Below are 21,283 nucleotides of genomic sequence, written 5' to 3'. Positions count from 1 at the left end.
AAAATTATTCTTAAGGTTGAAATATATCTAATATATATATCTGTTTGTTTATTATTTTCTGTAACCATAATCCTGAATTTTGAGTACATTTTGGTCTATGGACCGCTGAATATTGCTCCAGTTTTTCTGAGGAAAATAAGATGCAACTATTTGGTTGTTTCTTTTTCTGCCGAAGGGTGTAATGGACTGGTTCTTATATAGCCCTTTTCTACTCTGTCTGAGCACTCAGAATGCTTAAGACAACTCTGTTCACCCATTTGCACAAGCACAATGGTATTTCTATGCAAGTGCATTCTAACATTCACTCGCATTTACAGCAGCTTGGGGTTAGTTCCCGAAGGATATTTGAAATGCAAACTGGAGCACACAGGGGTCAAACCACCAACCTTCCAATAATTACGTGGCCTGCTCTACCGAGCTGTGATGGAGTTTATCAGAATCAGAAAAAGTTGTGGAGGAATTTGCATGAAAATTTTTACAAGATGCATGTCTTGGTTCGTTGAAATCTGGATCCAGGAATGTTTGGACTCTTGTACATAATGTACTCTTATGAGAGTAATGAATATTACAATGAGAGGGAAACGTGTGTCATATCTTTACAAACATCACATTGACACAAGAAATTGGAAAACATCCTGTGCTTTTATGGGAGCACAGGCAGCCCCAAGGACCAGAATTTAGAGCCAATGTTTTACCATTATTGCCTGAAGAAAAGTGGCCAAACTGCATAATACTGCTCTGAGGCAACAAACCAAAAATGGTATTTTAGTAAATAAATTAAATCAGAATCTGCCATAAAAACGTATTTCAATTTAAACATGCATAAAAATGAAATTAGACTTAGCAGCAGCTAGCACTGTAAGCTGTGTCACATGCAGACTTGGCCCCGGAAAGGATTGCCCCACCCCCAGATCAAAGATCAAAACCTCTTCTACTCGTTGTTTAGCTAAGCACGGAGGTGTCTTGTGTGACAAAAGAATAATAATAATAATCACCAAAAATGTTGTTTGCTGCCTGAAGGCATCAGCATACCATAGAGGGCTAACATTAAAGACTAAACAACCATACAGGGTTAACTTTGATCCCCGTTTACGAAAAATGTTCAAATCCAGGTGGGGCTGAGGCGAAATTGCAGCGATATCTATGGGTTTTCTGTGTTCCTCATAAAATTAAGTTTAAATCTTATACTGTATACTAGGTCTGATTGTGAGCTTATCTCTAGCTTCCCCCCTGAAGGTGTAAGCTCAGAAAGCACAGTAGTGTCGCCTGCAACATGCTGTGATGTCACACGCCGGATGAACCCGCAGCTGCACCCGCTTCACGTCAAAATAATCCGGAAGACGACACAGCATGACGGAACTGTTGTTGGGGCTGAAACGAGGTCAAAGCTAAAACAAATACAAGTGGTTTTAAAGCAGTTTAATCTAATAATGCTGTTAAATATGAGGCAAAAGTAGCGTCTGAAGCGAAGGTTATTTAACCGCTTAAAGAGTCAGTGCAGTCACACAGGCTAACCTCGCATTTTGGATTCCATATCCTTGCTCTTCAACGCATTAAAGTCTTTTAGCTAACCGCAGACTGTTCCAGGGATACCATGGGCAACGGAATGAATAAGGTAGGTTTGCTGTTGTTGTTTATGTCATGTCATTACGCTGTTTGGGGGTGTTTTTGATGGTTAAAAGTCCAAAGCGTGGCTGGTAAACGCAGGCGCCAATCACTCGTCGCTAATCAATCACGTGACACGCTCTGCCCTGTCAAAAAAACAAATTTGAATCCAAGCCAGAGCTCCTGTGGTAGACTCTAACCTTCAATACTGTTGTTTGCCAACCTTAAGCATCGGTGTCTGCATGTCATGTTTTGATGCTGTGATATTGCACTCTCATTGTTAACTGACAGTTAAAAGAGTCCTCCTAAAAAGAAAAATCTAACTCATTTTGCTTGTATTAAAAAGTAAGATTGTTTATATTGTTTTGTTCTTAAAAATGAAATTGGTCATCCGCATCTATTTTGAACTGCCACAACAGTGTTCAGGTACTGTAGTGAAATGTTTCATTAGAATCAATCCAGCACTTAATTACCTTCATACAGCTATTGTTTCATAGGTATAGTACCAAAGCTGTACAGTAACACTCAGTGGCTGTTTGCCACCCATCACATCATTCAGAAAACCATGCATCATTGCTTCAAGCCTTGTATGGCCATAAGGAACGTTTCCTTTGCTCATAGCTCCACTAGGATCTTAAGCCTTAAGCTTTAAATCCAATCTGGCTCGAACTAGAACATTTGTTCTTTTCATGCGAGGTTCTTGAAGCTGAATTGTAATGAACTTCTAAGTGCAACATGTCTGTGACTGCTCCTTCACAGGTTGTTGATGGACTCTACCTTGGGAATATAAGAGGTAAGACAAACATGTATGTAGATTTATTGCTTTAATTACATACAGTATAGAAAGCCCAGTTGGGCCAGGTGTTTGGTGTAGCATTAGAGTACAATATTTTGCTCTGAGCACACTTTACGTATTATTAATTCTCAAATAATGTTTAATTAGTGGAATTTTAACTCAACATAACGTAATCTTCTATATGAAAAGGTGATACATATTTTTAACATAAGCCCCCCCTTTCAAGCACATATATTTGTAGCTTAAAGAGTAAAATAATGTAATATTGTAAAGTCTCGCCCACAAGAAAATTAAATTGCTAGAATGTGTGGCATAAAAACTAAAATAACAATCCAGAGCCTTGTGTTTCACACTAGTCCGACGCAACCTCTTCAAGTTAATATGGCATTTGGAACATTCTAACTTTAGCTGCCTTGATGACGGTAAGAGTATAATGGCTAAATATAGCTAAAATGACAGGGACAAGTGACCACTAGCCCATCTGTACTAAGTAATATTGCAGGATAACAAACTACTCACACACCTGCTACTGTAGCTGCTTGTAACTGTTCAAAGTCACGATTATTTGTGTAAGATTCATACCAAAGGACCTGTTGAGATATGTTTCCCTCCCTCCTTGTCACAGATTCCGAAAACAGAGAAAGTTTATCTAAGAATGGCATCACACACATCCTGTCTGTGTACAACAATGCAAAACCGGTGTTTGAGGTTAGTGGGAAATCATGGTTAGTATTTCTGGATGTATTATGATTTAAAAATTGCTACTTTCTGTGGAAAATCTTACCTGGTGTTTTTTTTTTTTTTTTTTTAAGGTCAGCCATGCAATGTTAATAATGTAATTTGTGCTTTCAGCCATCTGGGGGTGGTGATGAGTTATGGTTGGATTGCTTTGAAGTTTTGAGACTGAGATTGACAGTTAAAATTATGAGGTTCATGTGTATTAAAAGACAGAATCTTATGATGTGTAAAACTGTGAACTTTTTTTTTACTCTGGTAAAGAAAAATGTTAAGTGTGAGAAATATGATTTAGAACACCGATATTAATAACCACAGTATATATCTGTAAGTTTCACATTGTCTCTGGTTTCACACACTGCTTACTGTAAATGCATTGTTTTGAGTGACCAAGACCAGGGGAACACATTAGATATTGATGTACAACCAGACTGACAAAAGGTTACAATGTTTTCCAAAAAAAAAATCAAAATTCAATAAAACCCCATACCTCATATATATTAACTGAAAATTGTACAAATAAAACAGAAGAAATATTAAAAATAAATGTATACTGATTTTGAAATTGATTCCAGCAATATCTTCCAGAAAAGGGACACGTTTACTACCGTGCGTGCCACTTCCTATTTTAATACAAACCTGTAGACGTTTAGAAACTAAGGACACCAATTACTATAATTCTGAAAGTGTTTTAACATTTTCTTTTCATGTATAAATTTAGCTTCTATCAGTTTGGAGCCTCCTTTGTTGTATTGTTATGACAGATTTTTTGTAATTTACCACAAAAATATCAAAGTCAGTTGAACACAGAGACGCTTGTCCTACTCAAGGCACGCTTATTTTAAATGCAGAAAGCTTTGTCAGCTTATGTTAATAAACAGTTTATATTGTTCAGCATTACTATGTTGCCTATGACATCAAAGGTCATTGGGGTTTGAAATGTGCTGTGACAATAAACAACACAGTCCCTCTCGTCTCCTCTGCATAGAATAGAGTAGATTACAATAGCTTGTACATGTACAACGAACTTGTTGGTGCTCCACACCGACTGTGGTTTTAAGCTTGTTCTTGCATCAAGTAATTTCTTTTTAATCTATAATAATGTCATTCTTTAAATAATATTATACACCATATGTGATGAAATCTCAAATATTTAAAATTGTAATCTGGGAAACTATTCTTAGTCTTACACAGAGCGCTAAACTTCTCTTGAAGACACTGTCTTTTTGAGATGCTAACACATCATGTCACTAATTCACTTGAGTGTCTTTTTTATTAGTATTACACAACTTGTCCAATTTTTAGTTAGCTGTCTCCTAACATTTTTCACTAATGTTTTGCAGGACATGACATACCTTTGCATTCATGCAGCTGATGCTTCCAGCCAGAACCTGTGAGTAAACGCGTACATTAAGGTTTAAAAACATTGGTGGATTCTTTTTCACCCTCTAGTATGTCTTGGTTCCTTTGCGATTTTCAAAATATATGCAGTAGACTATTTATAGGAGAGAAGAGCAGTAACTCAAACATAGTAGTCATACATAGGAGTTACAGCCATCTAATGATAGATTAAAGTTATTTAATATTCACTTCATTTCATCCTGTTCCCAAAGATTGAGCAAAAGAGGGCTTTTATTTTTCATGTGCTTGTGAGAGAAAGGTTAAGTGAAAAAAATAACAGATGAGTAAGTATGTTTAATGTGTCACTGTTCATCCAGAGTCTGACTTGTTGCTGCTTTGGGAGCAGCCGCTAACACGACACATTAGTCATAGCAGTCTTTGACCTCACACATCCCTTGTTGCTTTAAGTTTGAAGCATGAACTGAGGGGACAGTAAAGAGCCATTATTCAGTTGGAGTTTAAGCATTAAACTTTAGTGTCATATGACCCTGGTTGATGGCTTACTTTAAGATCTTTATTGGCGTTGGAGAGGATTTACGTTGTTATGTCTGCACTAGTGCCCTATGTGGTTAGTCAGGGTTCCTGCATAGGTACAAGTGGGATATTATTAGGAATTTGATAAATCTCCAGTACATTATGTCAAAGACTTTACCTTGTTGGGTCAAAAATTCTCAGCGTTACTTTGAGCTCCACAGTTACTCAACCTCTCCTTGATTTGAAGGGGAACTTTATTTGCTTTAGTTTGTAAAAAAGTAGAACTGAGTCAAATGTAACTTGGTGAGAACTGAGGTTTAGTGGCTGGTTGGAAGTTGATGATTGTTGGGCTGGAGATGTCTGACCTCCACTGTCGCAATCAAGCGTCCTTCCCTCAGGCAGCAGAGGAAGGAAACCTAAGTGTGACATCTGGCTGTTTGCATCGACCACCCAGGGCTTTAATAAACCCCCTCTGTCACAATCGCCGGTCTGAGTGATGGGAGGGTGAGGCCAACTGCCGCCCCACCATGCATGCCATGATCTAGGGGCCCCTGTCATTACAAGTGATGGCCTCTGTTACATGTTGATGGTACACAGCAGAAACTGTCTCACATGGATTTTGTAAAAGTTTAAAGCTTTCTGAAAAACCTTAACCTCTATGATTGCTTCAGTTTAGCAGAAAAGGGTTAAAGTTGATGTGTTTAGATACTTCCTCACTAGGAATCATCACATACTATACAAAAGAAAACTAAAGTGACAGCAAATCTTAGACCTGTGTCCTAAATCACATAAATAATACTAATACAGCAAAACTGTGGTCAGACTGCAGAAACAGCCCTTCTTTATTGTTATTCATGCAGCAGACAACAAGTAGCATAACAAAATAAATGCATCTAGCAACTAGCAAGCAGATTAAACCTATTTAAGCTTCTGTGCATTTTGTGATGTCAGTGTTTTGTGAAATTCACACTGAAGACAGTGAACGCTATGAGGAATTCACACCCAAGACAGCAAGTGCTTAATTGAAATGGCATTAAATGTTATTTATATAGCTGCTAACAATGTATGTAGATATTTGTAGAGAGCCAGGGGTTCCCCTTTTTTTGAACCTTCTCTGAGAAAGTCTGTTAGTGTGCATAGAGCATGAAGGTGTAAACTTTTGCATTTGCATCAACGTGATGTGCTTTGGTCATAACTGAGGAAGCTCTTTTTTTAAAAATGATTTTTTGTTGTTGTTGTTTTAGGCATATTGATATAATTATATTTTTAAAAATCACCATAGAAATGCAGAAGCTCATTTTGCATATTAAACATACAGTAATCTAACAGCTTTTTGTTGCTAGAGGACTATTTTTGTTCCAGTGTTCTCCTCACAGTCATTTTCTTTTCAGTTCTACTTAACCGTAAATGTTTTTCACAACTTAGTTTTCTGCATATTAAACAAGACTGCCGGAAACTTCTGTGCTAGGATGACAGAACAAAGTGCTGAGGAGACATCTTTTAAAGAAGAGCTTGGATCTCAGGAAGGAGGAAAAAAGTAAAGTGACAGTCTATTTTAGCCCCAGTCTGTTACCCTGTCTGCTATTGAGTAACCAGCATCTGCTCCTCAGGAGACAGCGCTATCAGCCATGCAATTCTTGATTATGCAAAACACCAGCAGTGTTTCCTGACAGTGTATAAGGAGGATATTTAAGGAGCAGTAGCATTGCATTATGCTGCTTTATATTGGAAGATGTTTTGTGTGGATTGTTGTGATCTTACAATTAGCGGTGATTTATTTTTAAATTTACCCATTAAATGGCATTTGCTGTATTTTTGGTGTAAACCTAAAATGATGCCTCTGTTCGCACTGAGTAAACCAGTGCTGGAAAAAGACCAAATTTTGCAGTTAAGACAAAATGACGGCATTTACTTCCCTTGTCTGTCCCTACTGTCTGTGCTCTGGTCGACCACAGACTCTCTGTTTGAGCATATCCAACCTCTTTCTCACATGACAGCTTGGAGTAGCTGAAGGGGAAAAAAAAAAACACACCACAGCATGTTCTCCTGTTTCTGAGATATAACATAAATCTGTTGAAACTACCTCACACATTTCTGAACTTATCTCTAAATCTGAGAGTAATCTGTAGTTTCTACAGCTAATCTTAGTGTATTATTATGGTTTTAACAACCTGTATGGAACCACAACGTTTGGGCCTTCAACACAGTTTCAGTTCAAGGTGGCCTTTTTCATATCCTATAATGTGTATTCCATTTTTAGCTTTACACTCCTTAAATGTTACTACAGGGTTCGTACGGGTGCTTGAAATCCTTGAAAATGCTTGAATTCTAATGTCGTCTTTTCAAGGTTTGAAAAGTGCTTGAATTTCAGATGTGGTGCTTAAAAGTGCTTGAAAATGTAACTGTATTTCATTCACAATAAATAGCTATCTGATTGAATTGTTTTCTTATCAGATAGAGAAATAAAATGAGTCGCAAACGCAAAATTTCCCGCCTGGGCTGCCTTGCGTCTGTTTCAATATGTGACCCCGCCCCTCCCTCGGACAGTCGGGGATGAGTGCGCTAACATACCTGTAGGTTGCTGTTTTAATGAGTGTTTGATGGAAAACAACAATGGCGGAGTTTGCGTTCTCCAGTCGCATGATAGGTGAGTGCTAGTAAATAATTTTCCAGTACGCGAACGTTACACATGCTATTTTTTTTAAATTATGGTTATTATTTTGCTAGCTACCAAACTCGCTGGAGAAATGATTGAAATGCACTGAGTGTGATGCAGTATGGCAGCGCTATTACGGAATATGCTGTGAACTTAGCTAACATTACTTAGCAGTAATATGAGTTAATTTACTTAAGTGAAAGCTTTAAACATTAGCCCGGTACATAACTAGCTAACTTAAGGCTTTCTGATTAACCCTCTGGGGTCGACGGACCCAGAGTCTCCATTTCAACTTGGGTCGAGCGTGCGGACTTCAAGCTATATACCAGTTTTAAATTGTGTTGATAGGTCACGTAAAACCGATGTTTTGGGGGTTTCTGAATAAAACAGTGGCGTTTACTCCGGGAAGAAACGGTAAAACGGCGTTTTTATGGAGAGCGCTAGCAAACACGCTTTGCTTGTGAGTGAAAAAAGAAAAAACACTCCTTCCCTATTGGTGGAAAAATGTACCATGTCGACCAATCAAAAAATGATACGGCAACATGTGGCATTTGGTTGTTGGGAAGAGAGAGAGAGCGAGTGAGCGAAAAAGAGAGAGAGAGTTTTGATACGTGAGAGATTTGTGATGTTTATCATGTTTGGAGTCTCAAGTTAGTGTGTTGTCTCGTGTAGTTAGTGTGTAGTGTAGTCGTTTTGTTTTGTGTGTCAGTTCTACTAGTGAACGTCACAGTTGCTGCAACTGTGTGCTGGAAAAGCTTAAAAAGGGACCTTGAAAGTGCTTAAAAAGTGCTTGAATTTGACCCTGAAAAAAGCGTACGAACCCTGTACTATGACCTTAGTAAAAGTGAACTGTTGTTTTCTGTTTGATGAGCAATACTATATTGACTCAGAAAACTTTACTGTGCCTTTTTATGTCTTTCCAGACTGCAGCATTTTAAAGAGTCCATTAGCTTCATCCACGAATGTCGCTTGAATGGTGGATCTTGTCTAGTTCACTGGTAGGTATTTACATCCAGCCAGCTTCCTACTCAAAACCAGAACAGATCAGCCGTCTTTTTTAGGTACTTTCACAGTCAACATGACATTTGTCCTGATGGTTTGTGGCCTGTCCCGTTTTTTTTTTACCAGTTAACCGTAGGAAGTAAGGTATTAAACATCCAGCTGCTTAATGAAAAGAGCCAAATAAGCCAAATGTCCTTTGTGTTCTTGCAGCCTTGCAGGTGTATCACGGAGCACTACCATGGTGGTGGCCTACCTGATGACTGTCACCCACTATAGCTGGGAGGAGTGTCTGTCTGCTGTCAAAGCTGTTCGTTCCTTTGTTGGGCCAAACTATGGCTTCCAGCAGCAGCTGCAGGAGTACCAGACTACACAAGTCTCAGAGGTAAACATGCAAAGAAACAGAGAAGACATGAATGCACACACACTGTACACTACCTACAGAATGCATCCAATTCCCTTTTACTACTTCAGTGTTTCAGCTTAAAGTCAAAGTCAAATAAAGTGCTTAGAAACTATCTTTTTCTAGCAGTAGCTTTGTGGTGTATTGGCATACAGGCCCACACGCGTACATGCACACAGGATATGACACATACACCATTACACAGCACAGGCAGTCTGTGGTCAGTCTAGCAACTGTTAATCTGTTCAACTGATGCATACCTATTTATATTCTTTTTTTTTTTAAATTGCTTGTAATTCTTGTTGAGGACAAGAAGTATTCGTTTGAAATGACAGATCTGAGATTTACAACTGGAAAACTAAACCAGCACACACGATCATCTTCTGTTATATGCAATGGTTTACAAACCCTCAAATATTTTGATATCACAATGGCATAATGGTCTTTTGTACACACAAGCCAATTACTCATTTTGTCAATGAGTAATCCAGTCTTTAAAATAGTACCTAAGTTCTTAATATTGCATTCAATCACCTACACATCTTAGTACTAACTCTTATGTTCAGAACTCACAGCAAGGGTTTCTAATGCTCCTCTGCTGCACATCACGGAGGATCATCTCTGCATTTCTCACCTTTCTAAAAAGTTGCTTGTGTTTTGTTTTGTTTTTGCCACCAGCAGCTTCACAGGTTTGCATAGCTGTTTTAACTTTTAGGGTACCTAATCTGTGATCACACATTTAAAAAAGACAAAACAAAAAAACCATTCCTGTAATGTTTTTAGTTTTGATTCATCCACTTTCAGAATATTACCTTGCTTTTTTCTTATATATAAATACATATATACATAAGGTTATCGTCAGAAGTTTACATCCACTTATCATGGGCATAAATGTCATGGTAATTTTGGGTTTTCGTTGGGTGCAATCATTATGCAGCATACATCTTCAGTAATTTTTAAAAAAACAAGAAGTTGGTGCACAAGTCTGAAGTTATTTTAGATTTTGTCTAATTCATACAGGATCAAAAGTAAAAATACATGCTCAAATATATACATAAACCCACACTAATATTTAGTTAAATGTTTTTTAGCAAGTTGCACATCGATCATGAGTGGCATCCATGTCTTTCTGTGGCCAGCTTATTCTTCCAGATGGGTAGCCAATGACCAATAAAGCATGTGTATTATAATATCTTAGATCTTATTCCCTCTATTGAGCTGACTTCTGATCATCTTTTTTACCTCATGGAGGTATTTCCAATGTGTAGATTGCTGAGTAGACTTTCTTCTCATCAATCCAAGCCATACTCAGGTTGGACTACTGTTCTTAGAGTCTTGATGTATTGCTCTTTCAACCAGTAGATGGTGCTTTGATTACCTGGTCTTAGCCAGTCTGAACACCTGGATGAACACCTGCTGTTAACATCTCACTTATTTGTTTTTTGCCAGGCTTTTGTGAAGTGCAGTTAGCTTCTTTACCCAGTATGTTTGGATGTCAGGTCCTGGTGCTATTCAGGTCTTCCTTCTGCAGACTTGTTATTGACTGTTTTTTGTTCTGAAAGGTTGGTTTGGTCTGCTCTTAGGCTGGTGTTGTGTGACACCTTTCTCTCCAAGATGTTCTTTCACTATTGCTCCTTTTCAGCTCTGCATGGATTTGCCCTCATACTATTGTACTTGCAGCTGAGAGTGTACCATGGATAGGTCTTGGGAGAAAAGGCCATTTATTCCCATGGCCTCTGTCCAGAGCTGTGAGCCTTTGTTTGGTAGATTCTATGGACAATCTTTTGCACTTCCTATTGATCTAGGACCTACCTCCCATGACACACTTCTACACCTCTGGTAACCAACTAAAGGACTTACCACAATGAATTTTAAATGAAACAACTCAGATGCAGTTGAAGTGCAGACTTTCAGCTTTGATTTGGTGGTTTGAACAAAAAAAATATGAGGAACTAAAGCATTTTATCACAATCCCTTCATTTCAAGGGCTCAAAAGTAATTGGAGAAACTGAATAACTAAAAACAAAATGTTCATTTCAAATACTTGGTTGAAAACCCTTTGCTGGCAATGATAGCCTGAAGTCTTGAACTCATGGACATCACCAGATGCTGGGTTTCTTCCTTTTGAAAGCTCTGCCAGGCCTTTACTGCAGCTTCTTTCAGTTGCTGTTTGTTTGTGGGCCTTTCTGTCTGAAGTTTAGTCTACAACAAATGAAATGCATGTTTATTGTGTTTAAGATCAGGTGACTGACTTGGCCATTCAAAAATATTCCACTTCTTTGCTTTAATAAACTCCTGAGTTGCTTTGGTTGTATGTTTTGCGGCATTTCATAATACAGTGACAATCAATTTGGCTTCATTTAGCTTGATTTGAGCAGACAGTACATCTCTGAACATCCTAAAATGAATTCAGCTGCTTCTGTACTGTGTCACATCGACACCTTAATTCCCACTCACATCCTGGGCCATTTGACCTCAGGAAATCACGATAAGGTGGGGCTAGGTTTCACAATGAGCTCACCCGAAACCTTGGCTGATTGTGACCTACACCCGTTTTTTACACCTTGGCTCATGTGATTAGGTAGAGGATGATTAGGGGGTCCATTGTCCCTCTTGGGGGGACACTTCCAGAAAGCTTAAATCTGGAACTCTCCACATTTTGACCCTAGAACTGAAGAAGCTTCTCACATAAGAGGTGAAATATCTTCCATCAACAAGTCTAGATGCTTTTCTTTCCAAGCTCCTTAGACTACGATGACCTGGATGACTGTGAACCTTCACAGACATCATCAATAAACACTAGTGTCCCAGTGCCACTGGCAGCTATGCATACCCAAGCTATCATACTGCTACCGCCATGTTTTAGAGATGATGTGGTATGCTTTGGATCATGAGCTGTTCTTATAATCTTCTCTATACATTTTTTCTTGCCATCATTCCAGTGGAGGTTGATCTTGGTTTCATGTGTCCAAAGAATGTTTTTTCAGAACTGTGCTTGCTTTTTTAGATGTTTATTTTTTTTTCAATCTAGCCACTCATAAGCCTTTATGAGGCTTATGAGTGGCTTGCAGCACCTTGCTGTGAACCCTCTGTATTTACTTTCATGCAGTCTTTTTTTTCTTTTTTTCTTGGCAGACTTGAATGTCGCCTACCTCCTGGAGAGTGTTGTTCACTTGTTTTGCTCTTCACCATGAAAATGATTCTGCGATCATCCACTACTGTTGTCTTCTGTGGATGTCTGAGTTCACTAGTGCTTTCTTTCTTTTTCAGGATTTACCAAACTGTAAATTTGGCCACTCCTAATATTGTAGCAATTTCTCAGATGGGTTTTTTCTGTTTTCACAGCTTAAGGACGACTTTTTTTGGCAGCCTTTGAGTCAACTGTCCAATTACAGTGGGAACTAAGAAACTGCAGCAAAGTTTAGAAGAAGATAATATTTAAAAAAAAAAAAAAACTATGAATCAGTCCACATAGTCCAGAAATAAAAACATGGCAATGCAAATTACCATAATAGGTCCCCTTTAAATGTGAATTTTAACTTCCTACTTTATTGTCTGTCCTAGAAAATATTTCCAGGTAACTATGGTCGTGTAGTCAAAGCAAATCTCAAATATATATCCATGGTTTCCTTTAGCTTCAGTCCTATGGTGCACGCTTGTTGGCAACGTTGGTCCATCTCCTGACTTGAATTTTAACAGAAAATCAAATCTTTTTGTAAACCTGACTTATCTTGATGCCTAAGCCTAACCGAAAAGCAAGACAAAGCCCAAGTAAACAAAAGTGAAAATGAAATTAAACAGTTCGTCAAACAGGACACAAACTGTGGTCTAGGTTCACAGTTTTGTGATTTAAACCACTGCCACCCTACCTGCCAGTATAATCTTTAAAACAAGCATTCTAAGTATCAGTTCCATGTTTACATTATAACTATCCAAAACATGTTTCAAACAACAGTTATTAACCAGATAAGTTTAGATTACGTCAGTTGTACCCAAACTTTCTACCATTAGTTTAATAGTAAAAGCTAATTTGTTTAATTAACCATACATTTCTCATTTATTGTTAATGTTACTGTAAAGCGTTTTAATTATAATTTATTTATTATATATATTAATAATATAATATTTCAAATACTGGCAGCAGAGGTAAAATGTGGTTGTAGACAGGCTTAAACATTTTGCATAATTTTACCTAATTTATTTAGCGATAGCTCTAACTGTGTGATTCTATTCCATTGGCACTGGAGTAGTCGTTGCACACAGAAGGGGAACTGTAGGGGGTTTGCTGGGATTGCATTAGCTCGGTACTGCTCATCACGTGTTTAAGCATTACTGTCAGCATCTTGCAAAATAACATGACTGGAAAAAAAATGGTAGACTTTGCATTGACTTCGAGGATTTAAAGGGAAATGGGTTTTGTGTATTTGTGATTTTCCCACATGTGTCTCAGATAGAAAGTGAAGAATCTGAATTCAGCAATGTCTTCAATACAGCTCTAGCAACATTGTGTATCAGTGGTCATGGTTACAGTGCATGTGAGATACAGTGTAATATACATAGTGACTAAAGCTTTGTAGTCTGTAGACATTCTGTAAAAGTTCACAAAGGTTAGAAAAACAAGTTCCTGAAGCTGAATGAAGCAAAAAAGCTCCAGGCTTTTTAAATTTCAATTTCTCTAAAAAGCCTTAAACATATCTATAAATTTGCTACAGATCATAATATTGTAAGCTAGCCAAATGCTCACTTGTAACTGGATCACTGAGTTGTCATTTACAAAAAGAACAATCTGACAATTGGAAAGCGTGTTTGTGTGGGTGTGCAGGTGCACTGGTAGGTTGTGGCAGTGATGACCGCAGATCTATCTGCTTATGAGTAGCATGATGAATTTAAAAAGGTGCAGGTCTTTCATGTTGCCTTCATTGTGAAGTTGGGCAATAAACTGGAGCCTTGTCAGAATTTACTAATCTTATGACTTGAACAAATTTCTCACTGGGTGAGCTTCTACCGATTTTATGAGTTTCTACTTTCAGTTTGTGTACCAATTGAAATGCTTCTGACATGATTCATATTCTTTATCAAGATGGTATAATGACAGATAGGAGCAGGTGTTGTATAGGATTCGGATATGACTGAGTTTATCGATGGCTTATCTTAAATCTTTGCTTTGATTTGTTATTAATTTTTACAGTTCTGTTAATATTATGAGTCAGTCGTGCTCTGTTTGGTTTTTAGGGTGAGTGTGACAGTACTAATTTTAGGAAGATAGAGACTTTCACTTCATTAAAGAGTAAGGTATTGCACAAAATAATTGAATAATTCCTGGACATCATTACAGCACCTCCCTTTTTGACCTTTTATTAAACAAACATTTAAATGTTTACTGCAAAGTAATGCTGCTGCATATAATACACTTACTGATAACTACCCCTTCTACCGACTTCTAGTGTTTATGTTGGCTCTGAGAAGTCAAAAAACTGTACTACAGTTCGGCCCGGGCAATGTGAGGAAAATCTAATAATGTGATTTTTAAAAAAAAAAATTTTTAAGCTATATCGCGATACACAATATATATGTCACGATATGTTTAAATAACCTCCAAAAACAAATGTTATTTTCAAGCATGTAGTGCCTGAAATTGCACTGGTATACTCATTCAAATCAACCATTCAATATTTTTTTTTCCAACTTTGAATATAAAAAACATCTGAATGAATTGAAATGTTTTATTTTAACCATTTTTTAACCATCAGTTGCACACAGAGGTTTTTCAGGTATGATAGTACTGTCACAGTAAGACTCTTTCTGTGGTCAACCCTAGACCAAGAACATTCACAGGTATCACAGCTGGTTTATTTAACATTTTCTTTGGTGTGTAGGGAGGCATTGACATGCAGAGTTTAAAACATTGTTCGTTTTGCAATGAATGACTTTTCAGCTGGTGGGAAAAATTTGCGGTACTGCTACCTTTTGCGGCAATAGTTTTACAGCACGTTTTGCAAATTGCCGTATTTTGTTTGACGTCCTCCTTGTGAAATACAAATGGCAGTGAGTCTCATCCCCTCGCTCCTCTGAAATTCCCACTGTCGACATATTTTTCGCTACCTGGTAGTATATAAACACACATGCTCACCGCATGTGTACCAGGTAGAAAATTGTTCGGTTGGGAGGGGCTGATGATGCATTTGCAGCATGTGGGCAGAAAAATAAACCTCACAGTGAATTACATGCAGACAGTTCAATATTGCCATGGAAATTTATACTCGATGGTTACGATAAAGCCACTTTAACCATCATACATGGAAAAACTTGCGATATATCGAATATAGTCTATATATCGCTCACCCCTAATTACAATCATTTGAAGGAGTTCACTTCGGTGTTATTGGATCAGGAAACTACAAACTTTTTTTTAACAATGTGGAGCAGCAAATATTCATTCAACTCTCTCTTGCGCTCTCACTTACATACACACAAGCACACACACTTCCCTTTTAAACACATAAGACAGTTTAAATTAAATTAAAATATACTTTAAATATAAATAATATAAATATTTCATAGAAGGTTCAAAATACACTCGAATCTCTGGTGACAACAGACATATATATATATATATATATATATATATGTGTATATATATATATATATATATATATATATATATATATATATATATATATATATATATATATATATATATATATATATATATATATATATATATATATATATATATATATATATATATATATATATATATATATATATATATATATATATATATATATATATATATATATATATATATATATATATATATATATATATATATATATATATATATATATATATATATATATATATATATATATATATATATATATATATATATATATATATATATATATATATATATATATATATATATATATATATATATATATATATATATATATATATATATATATATATATATATATATATATATATATATATATATATATATATATATATATATATATATATATATATATATATATATATATATATATATATATATATATATATATATATATATATATATATATATATATATATATATATATATATATATATATATATATATATATATATATATATATATATATATATATATATATATATATATATATATATACATATATATATATATATATATATATATATATATATATATATATATATATATATATATATATATATATATATATATATATATATATATATATATATATATATATATATATATATATATATATATATATATATATATATATATATATATATATATATATATATATATATATATATATATATATATATATATATATATATATATATATATATATATATATATATATATATATATATATATATATATATATATATATATATATATATATATATATATATATATATATATATATATATATATATATATATATATATATATATATATATATATATATATATATATATATATATATATATATATATATATATATATATATATATATATATATATATATATATATATATATATATATATATATTGGTTCTCCTCGTGCTTCTCCTCGTGCTTCTCCTGATGTTCGCAGCTGGGAGGGAACTGACCCAGAAACACAGTACTGGACTTGTGGGTATAGAGGACTCTGCAGACGGTTCTGCTATGCTCAGGAATACATATATATATATATATATATATATATATATATATATATATATATATATATATATATATATATATATATATATATATATATATATATATATATATATATATATGTATATATCTATGCATATATGTATGATCACAAAGCTGCACAAATTACATATAGGTTTAGGAAAAGAGGAACAATAGAGTTGCAATTTCCATGGGGAAAAAAAAAGAAACAAGTGTGTCACCATTTTAATTACACTGCTTTCTGTAAATTTAGCTTTTCGGTATGAATACTCAAACTATGCTTTTGACATGTTCTCTAATGAAACTTGGGTGGATATGTATTTATAGCTTATAATCCACCTGTTTCTCAATGTTAAGCAGACTAATGTACTGTTTGAAGACACTGTAGATGTGGTATGAGGCAACTATGTTTCAAGGAGATCTGTGAATTTTGGAGAGGACAATTTATGTTGTATATTTGTTATTGTAACTTACAGTATGAATACAGTTATACTAAAAAGTCACTATACTAGCAAATCTAAAAAAAAATGTATTTATTTGTTTTCTTTCACTTATTGTTGCATGTGTGTTGTTGATGCCTATGTTTGAGTAATCTCTGTAACTGTGAGACACCTGCTGCTGCCTATCTTGGCCAGGTCTCCCTTGAAAAAGAGGTTTTTAATCTCAATGGGATCTTCCTGGTTAAATAAAGGTTAATAAATAAATAAAAAATATTGTAAAACTTTTTTTTTTTTTCAAATAACTTAATTTTAAAATGTAAAGTTTACTATATTCTGCATTCATCACATGGTGAAACATTCCATTATTTTTTTGTTTTAATTGTGTTGATGTATTTTAGCTCATGAAAATCAGGAATCTAGTATCTCAGATTACTATTCAGTCAGTGTAAATATTGTGCGTGCCTCAGTCTAGTTCAGTACATGCAACCGCAATCATGGGAAAGACTGCTGAGTTGACAGTTGTCCAGATGATCATCAACGCCCTCCCCAAGGAGGGCAAACCACAGGAAATTATTGGTAAAAAAGCTTGCTGTTCCCAGAGTGTTATATGAAAGCATATTAATGGTAAGCTGTCTTGGGGGGGAAATGTGGTAGAAAAAGTAACTGGGATGACCACAGCCTTGACACAAAAGTTGAGCCAAGAAATTGGGTGAATTTCATAAGGAGTGGACAGAGGCTGGTGTTAGTGCATCAGGAGCCAACAAAGCACAGTCTTTGGCAAAGGAGCTACAACTGTCACATTCATAATATCAGTCATATCCTGAACCAGAGACCGTATCAAAGGAGACTTATGTGGCTAAGGAGAAAAAGAACTGGACTGTTGCTCAATGGGACAAAATCCTCTTTTCAGGTGAAAGTAGAAGTTTATTTGGAAACTAAAGTTCTAGAATCTGAAGAAAAACCGTAGAGGCACGTTGAAAGTCCAGCAGGAAGTTTCCACAGTCTGATGACTTGGGGTGCCATTTTATCTTTTGGTGCTTTTTGTGGTTAGTCCAGTCAAAGTCAGTGCAGCTGTCTACCAGATTTTTAGAGTACTCCATGCATACATCTGCTGACAAGCTTTATGGGGATGCTGATTTCCTTTTCCAGCAGAACTCATCACCTGCCCACAGTGTCTGATGCCAAATGCCAGAAAGTTGATTCTGTTCATCTAGACGTTGAGTTTTTAGTGGGAGAAACATTTTGTCACTCATCTGAATGACGAATGCTCCAGATGAACATGGATGATTGAGCATGCATCAAGGCTTTACTACCAAATGGTTTGGTAACGATGGCATTACCAAGCTTTACTGGCCAGCCAACTCTGTTGCGTCTGACCTTAACCCTACAGATAATCTATGAGGAAGACAAGAAACAGCTGAACCAAAAATACAGACAGGCTAAAGTTGTGCTTGTGGCACTGCCAAAGTGTTCAGTAACACCTCAGCAGTGCCACAAGCTAATTGCTTCGATGCTACACTCCACTGATGCAGTATTTAGTGGTAAAGGAGCTCGAGGTATTGTGTATTAATGAACGTACTTGTCAGAAGTTGGATATTTCTTTTGGTAAATTCTTTTTCAATTTGAAAAATTGTATTAAATTGAGATTTCTGATTTTCAAAAGCTATGAATTAGTCATTACAAAAAAAACCCCAAATAAGGCTTAAAATATTTGCATGTTGCATGTATATAAAATATATGACAGTGAGTTATGTAAAATTGTATTATGTAGTTTGACCTTAACCATAAATTTTTTTATTTTAATTAATTGTTTTCCTTTCCCCTCTCATCTTCAGTACAGAGTTTGGTTACGGTCAAGTTTCCGTCCCAGTCCATTCAATGACCAGGAGCAGGTGGGTGCCCTGCTGAGCCAGTACACAGAGCAACAGCAGAGCCAGAAGAGGGGAGGTGATCACAGCTGGATAACTGTCAGTGGCTACCCATCCATGCCATCCAATGCTGATGCTGATGATGATGATGATGAAGGAAGCAGCTGAAACACAAGTCTGGTCATGTCAAACTTCTGTCAATTGCTGCCTGGAAATAGGCAGTACCTACTATTCTGTACTCATTTCCAAATCAACCCTCAGTCATAGCTTTTACAGTACAACTCTAAAAGCATAAGATAATATAAATCCCCTCTTACATATCGAGCACTTTTTACTTTATTCGCGTCTGTTTTTTAAGAAGAGATGGAGGTTGATTTAGAATTGTGCTACAGACCTATAACCACTACCAGTACCCGCCACAGTCCCTTACAACCAAAACAGGGGTATTGGTGCTCACAGACGCCTTACTCTAAACACCTCAGCACCTTAGCCATGATGAGTGATGACCTTTGTTTCCACATGGACTCCTGCAATGTTCAGCTCAGCAGCCTTAATGCCATAATCAGTTAACGGCATCTTAAATGAACATTTTGCCTATAGTTATATAAATATCTAATCTGTTAAATCTTAGTTAAATCTAAAACCAAACTGATGGTTGATTTGATATGTACAAGTTTGCAAATCAGCACTGCTTTTTGTGTTTGTAGGTTTGACAGCAGGAAATTTGTTGTTACATTCATTCTACATATAAATAGCTGCAACATACATCATAAGCATTGTACTAGCCACCTACAGAGACCATAAAACAATGAGTTTATCACTGCCTATGTAATTTATATTCATGTTGACATAGTTGGATACTGCTCTTTCAGTATAGTTAGCACTTTCACTTTCATTTGGTTCATCGTAGAGAAAATTCCAAGCTGTGTACACACCACTAGTACCAATATTTGTTACAAAATCTAGTATCAGCAATCCACACCAAAACAACAAAACTTTATATATTTTATTCTACTTTATATAAACTAGTAGAATAGTGTGAGGCTAAAAAGAAAACTGTTATCAGTTCCCAGCAATTATTTCTTCATTGCATTCATTGCAGGGCTGAGAAGACTGGTACTAAGTTATCCCTCACCAGGCACACAGGATTAAAGAAGAGCCAAACCTTTTTAAGTAGGTTGACACACGGAGACCGCACTGTGGACGTTACAAATAAACCACTATGAGTGACACCTAAAAATACATTGAAAACAAGGCAAAATGTTCCTTTAAGTTTATTAACAGCAGGTTAAATTTGGGAATTTGAATTTAAAGTAAAACTACATATTCAGGATGCCTGTAGTCCAAATGTTAAAGTCTTCCTGATTTTACTGAAGCTCTGATGTTATCTTTTTACTGTGTCAAAACAGATTTTTAAAGAATTTCTGTTTATAGTTTTGTGGATAATGTTTGTTGTCCTAATTGTGTATTTATGGTGTTTTGTTTGTTGTGTTTTATAATGAAATGCAGTGATGGAGAAAAAAATGGAATTGCTAATAAATCCAACCTATGAAGACAACGGTGTCTTTGTCTTTATAGTGAAGCAGATTTAGCTCAAGATGTATATTTGAGGATAAAACGTTAGAATGGTTAAAATAATGAAATGAATCTCATTTTTTTTCCTTAAGGAAAAAAATGAGATTTGTTTCATTATTGTTTTACATAATGAAACAAATATCAGTCTAAAAGTCTAAAATAAGGATTACGTTATGAAGCCAGGATTACGTTATGAAGCCAGCCTTCCAAGAAGTGAAGTGCAAGTCTTTCCATGGAATTCGTTCCTGCTGGGCTGGTGGGGTTGCTTCCAGTTTCCTCCTCTGAACAGCAGTATCTCATTGAAAGTGTGTGTTTACTTAACATTCCTTTACACACCAAGTGTGTGTGTGGGGGGGATTTTTGTAATCACATAGGCATGTCCAGACAGGTTAATTGTTGGCAGGATTTCCAGAGAACTACCTTACAGTTAAGCAAAATATTAAAATGCTAACTGGAAGCCTGCTGTTATGACATGTGTAATGAATTGAACTGAATCCCAACTAAATCTCCCAAGTCTTGTTTTTTTAACAGATGATGAAATTATTTAAATGACTCTACATGTGCATAAAGAATTGAGTATTTAATTAGCTCGCTACTTTGTTTTTGTA

The 21,283-nt window shown here is 35.6% G+C and overlaps 1 protein-coding gene across 1 annotated transcript; it reads left to right on the top strand.

Moving 5' to 3' along the window:
• Positions 1–1,091: 1,091 nt before the first annotated feature.
• Positions 1,092–20,658, top strand: dusp22a (dual specificity phosphatase 22a). Its single transcript, XM_031759546.2, has 7 exons — positions 1,092–1,615; positions 2,365–2,398; positions 3,027–3,109; positions 4,480–4,529; positions 8,591–8,665; positions 8,880–9,051; positions 19,068–20,658. Exons 1-7 carry the CDS (start codon positions 1,595–1,597, stop codon positions 19,266–19,268), a joined length of 636 nt encoding a protein of 211 aa, XP_031615406.1. The 5' UTR covers positions 1,092–1,594; the 3' UTR covers positions 19,269–20,658.
• Positions 20,659–21,283: the final 625 nt, after the last annotated feature.

The sequence above is a fragment of the Oreochromis aureus genome, linkage group 1 (assembly GCF_013358895.1).
Source record: "Oreochromis aureus strain Israel breed Guangdong linkage group 1, ZZ_aureus, whole genome shotgun sequence".
In the NCBI taxonomy this organism is placed as follows: Eukaryota; Metazoa; Chordata; class Actinopteri; order Cichliformes; family Cichlidae; genus Oreochromis; species Oreochromis aureus.
The sequence above is the reverse complement of the archived record's forward strand: the minus strand, read 5'-3'. Positions and strand labels throughout refer to the sequence as shown.

What these genes read in the sequence shown, in the direction of transcription:
- dusp22a (XM_031759546.2), top strand. Translation starts at nt 1,595, where the DNA reads ATGGGCAACGGAATGAATAAG. An exon ending in GATGCTTCCAGCCAGAACCT is followed by an intron (nt 4,530 to 8,590) that starts GTGAGTAAACGC and finishes ATGTCTTTCCAG; the next exon opens with ACTGCAGCATTTTAAAGAGT. An exon ending in GGATCTTGTCTAGTTCACTG is followed by an intron (nt 8,666 to 8,879) that starts GTAGGTATTTAC and finishes GTGTTCTTGCAG; the next exon opens with CCTTGCAGGTGTATCACGGA.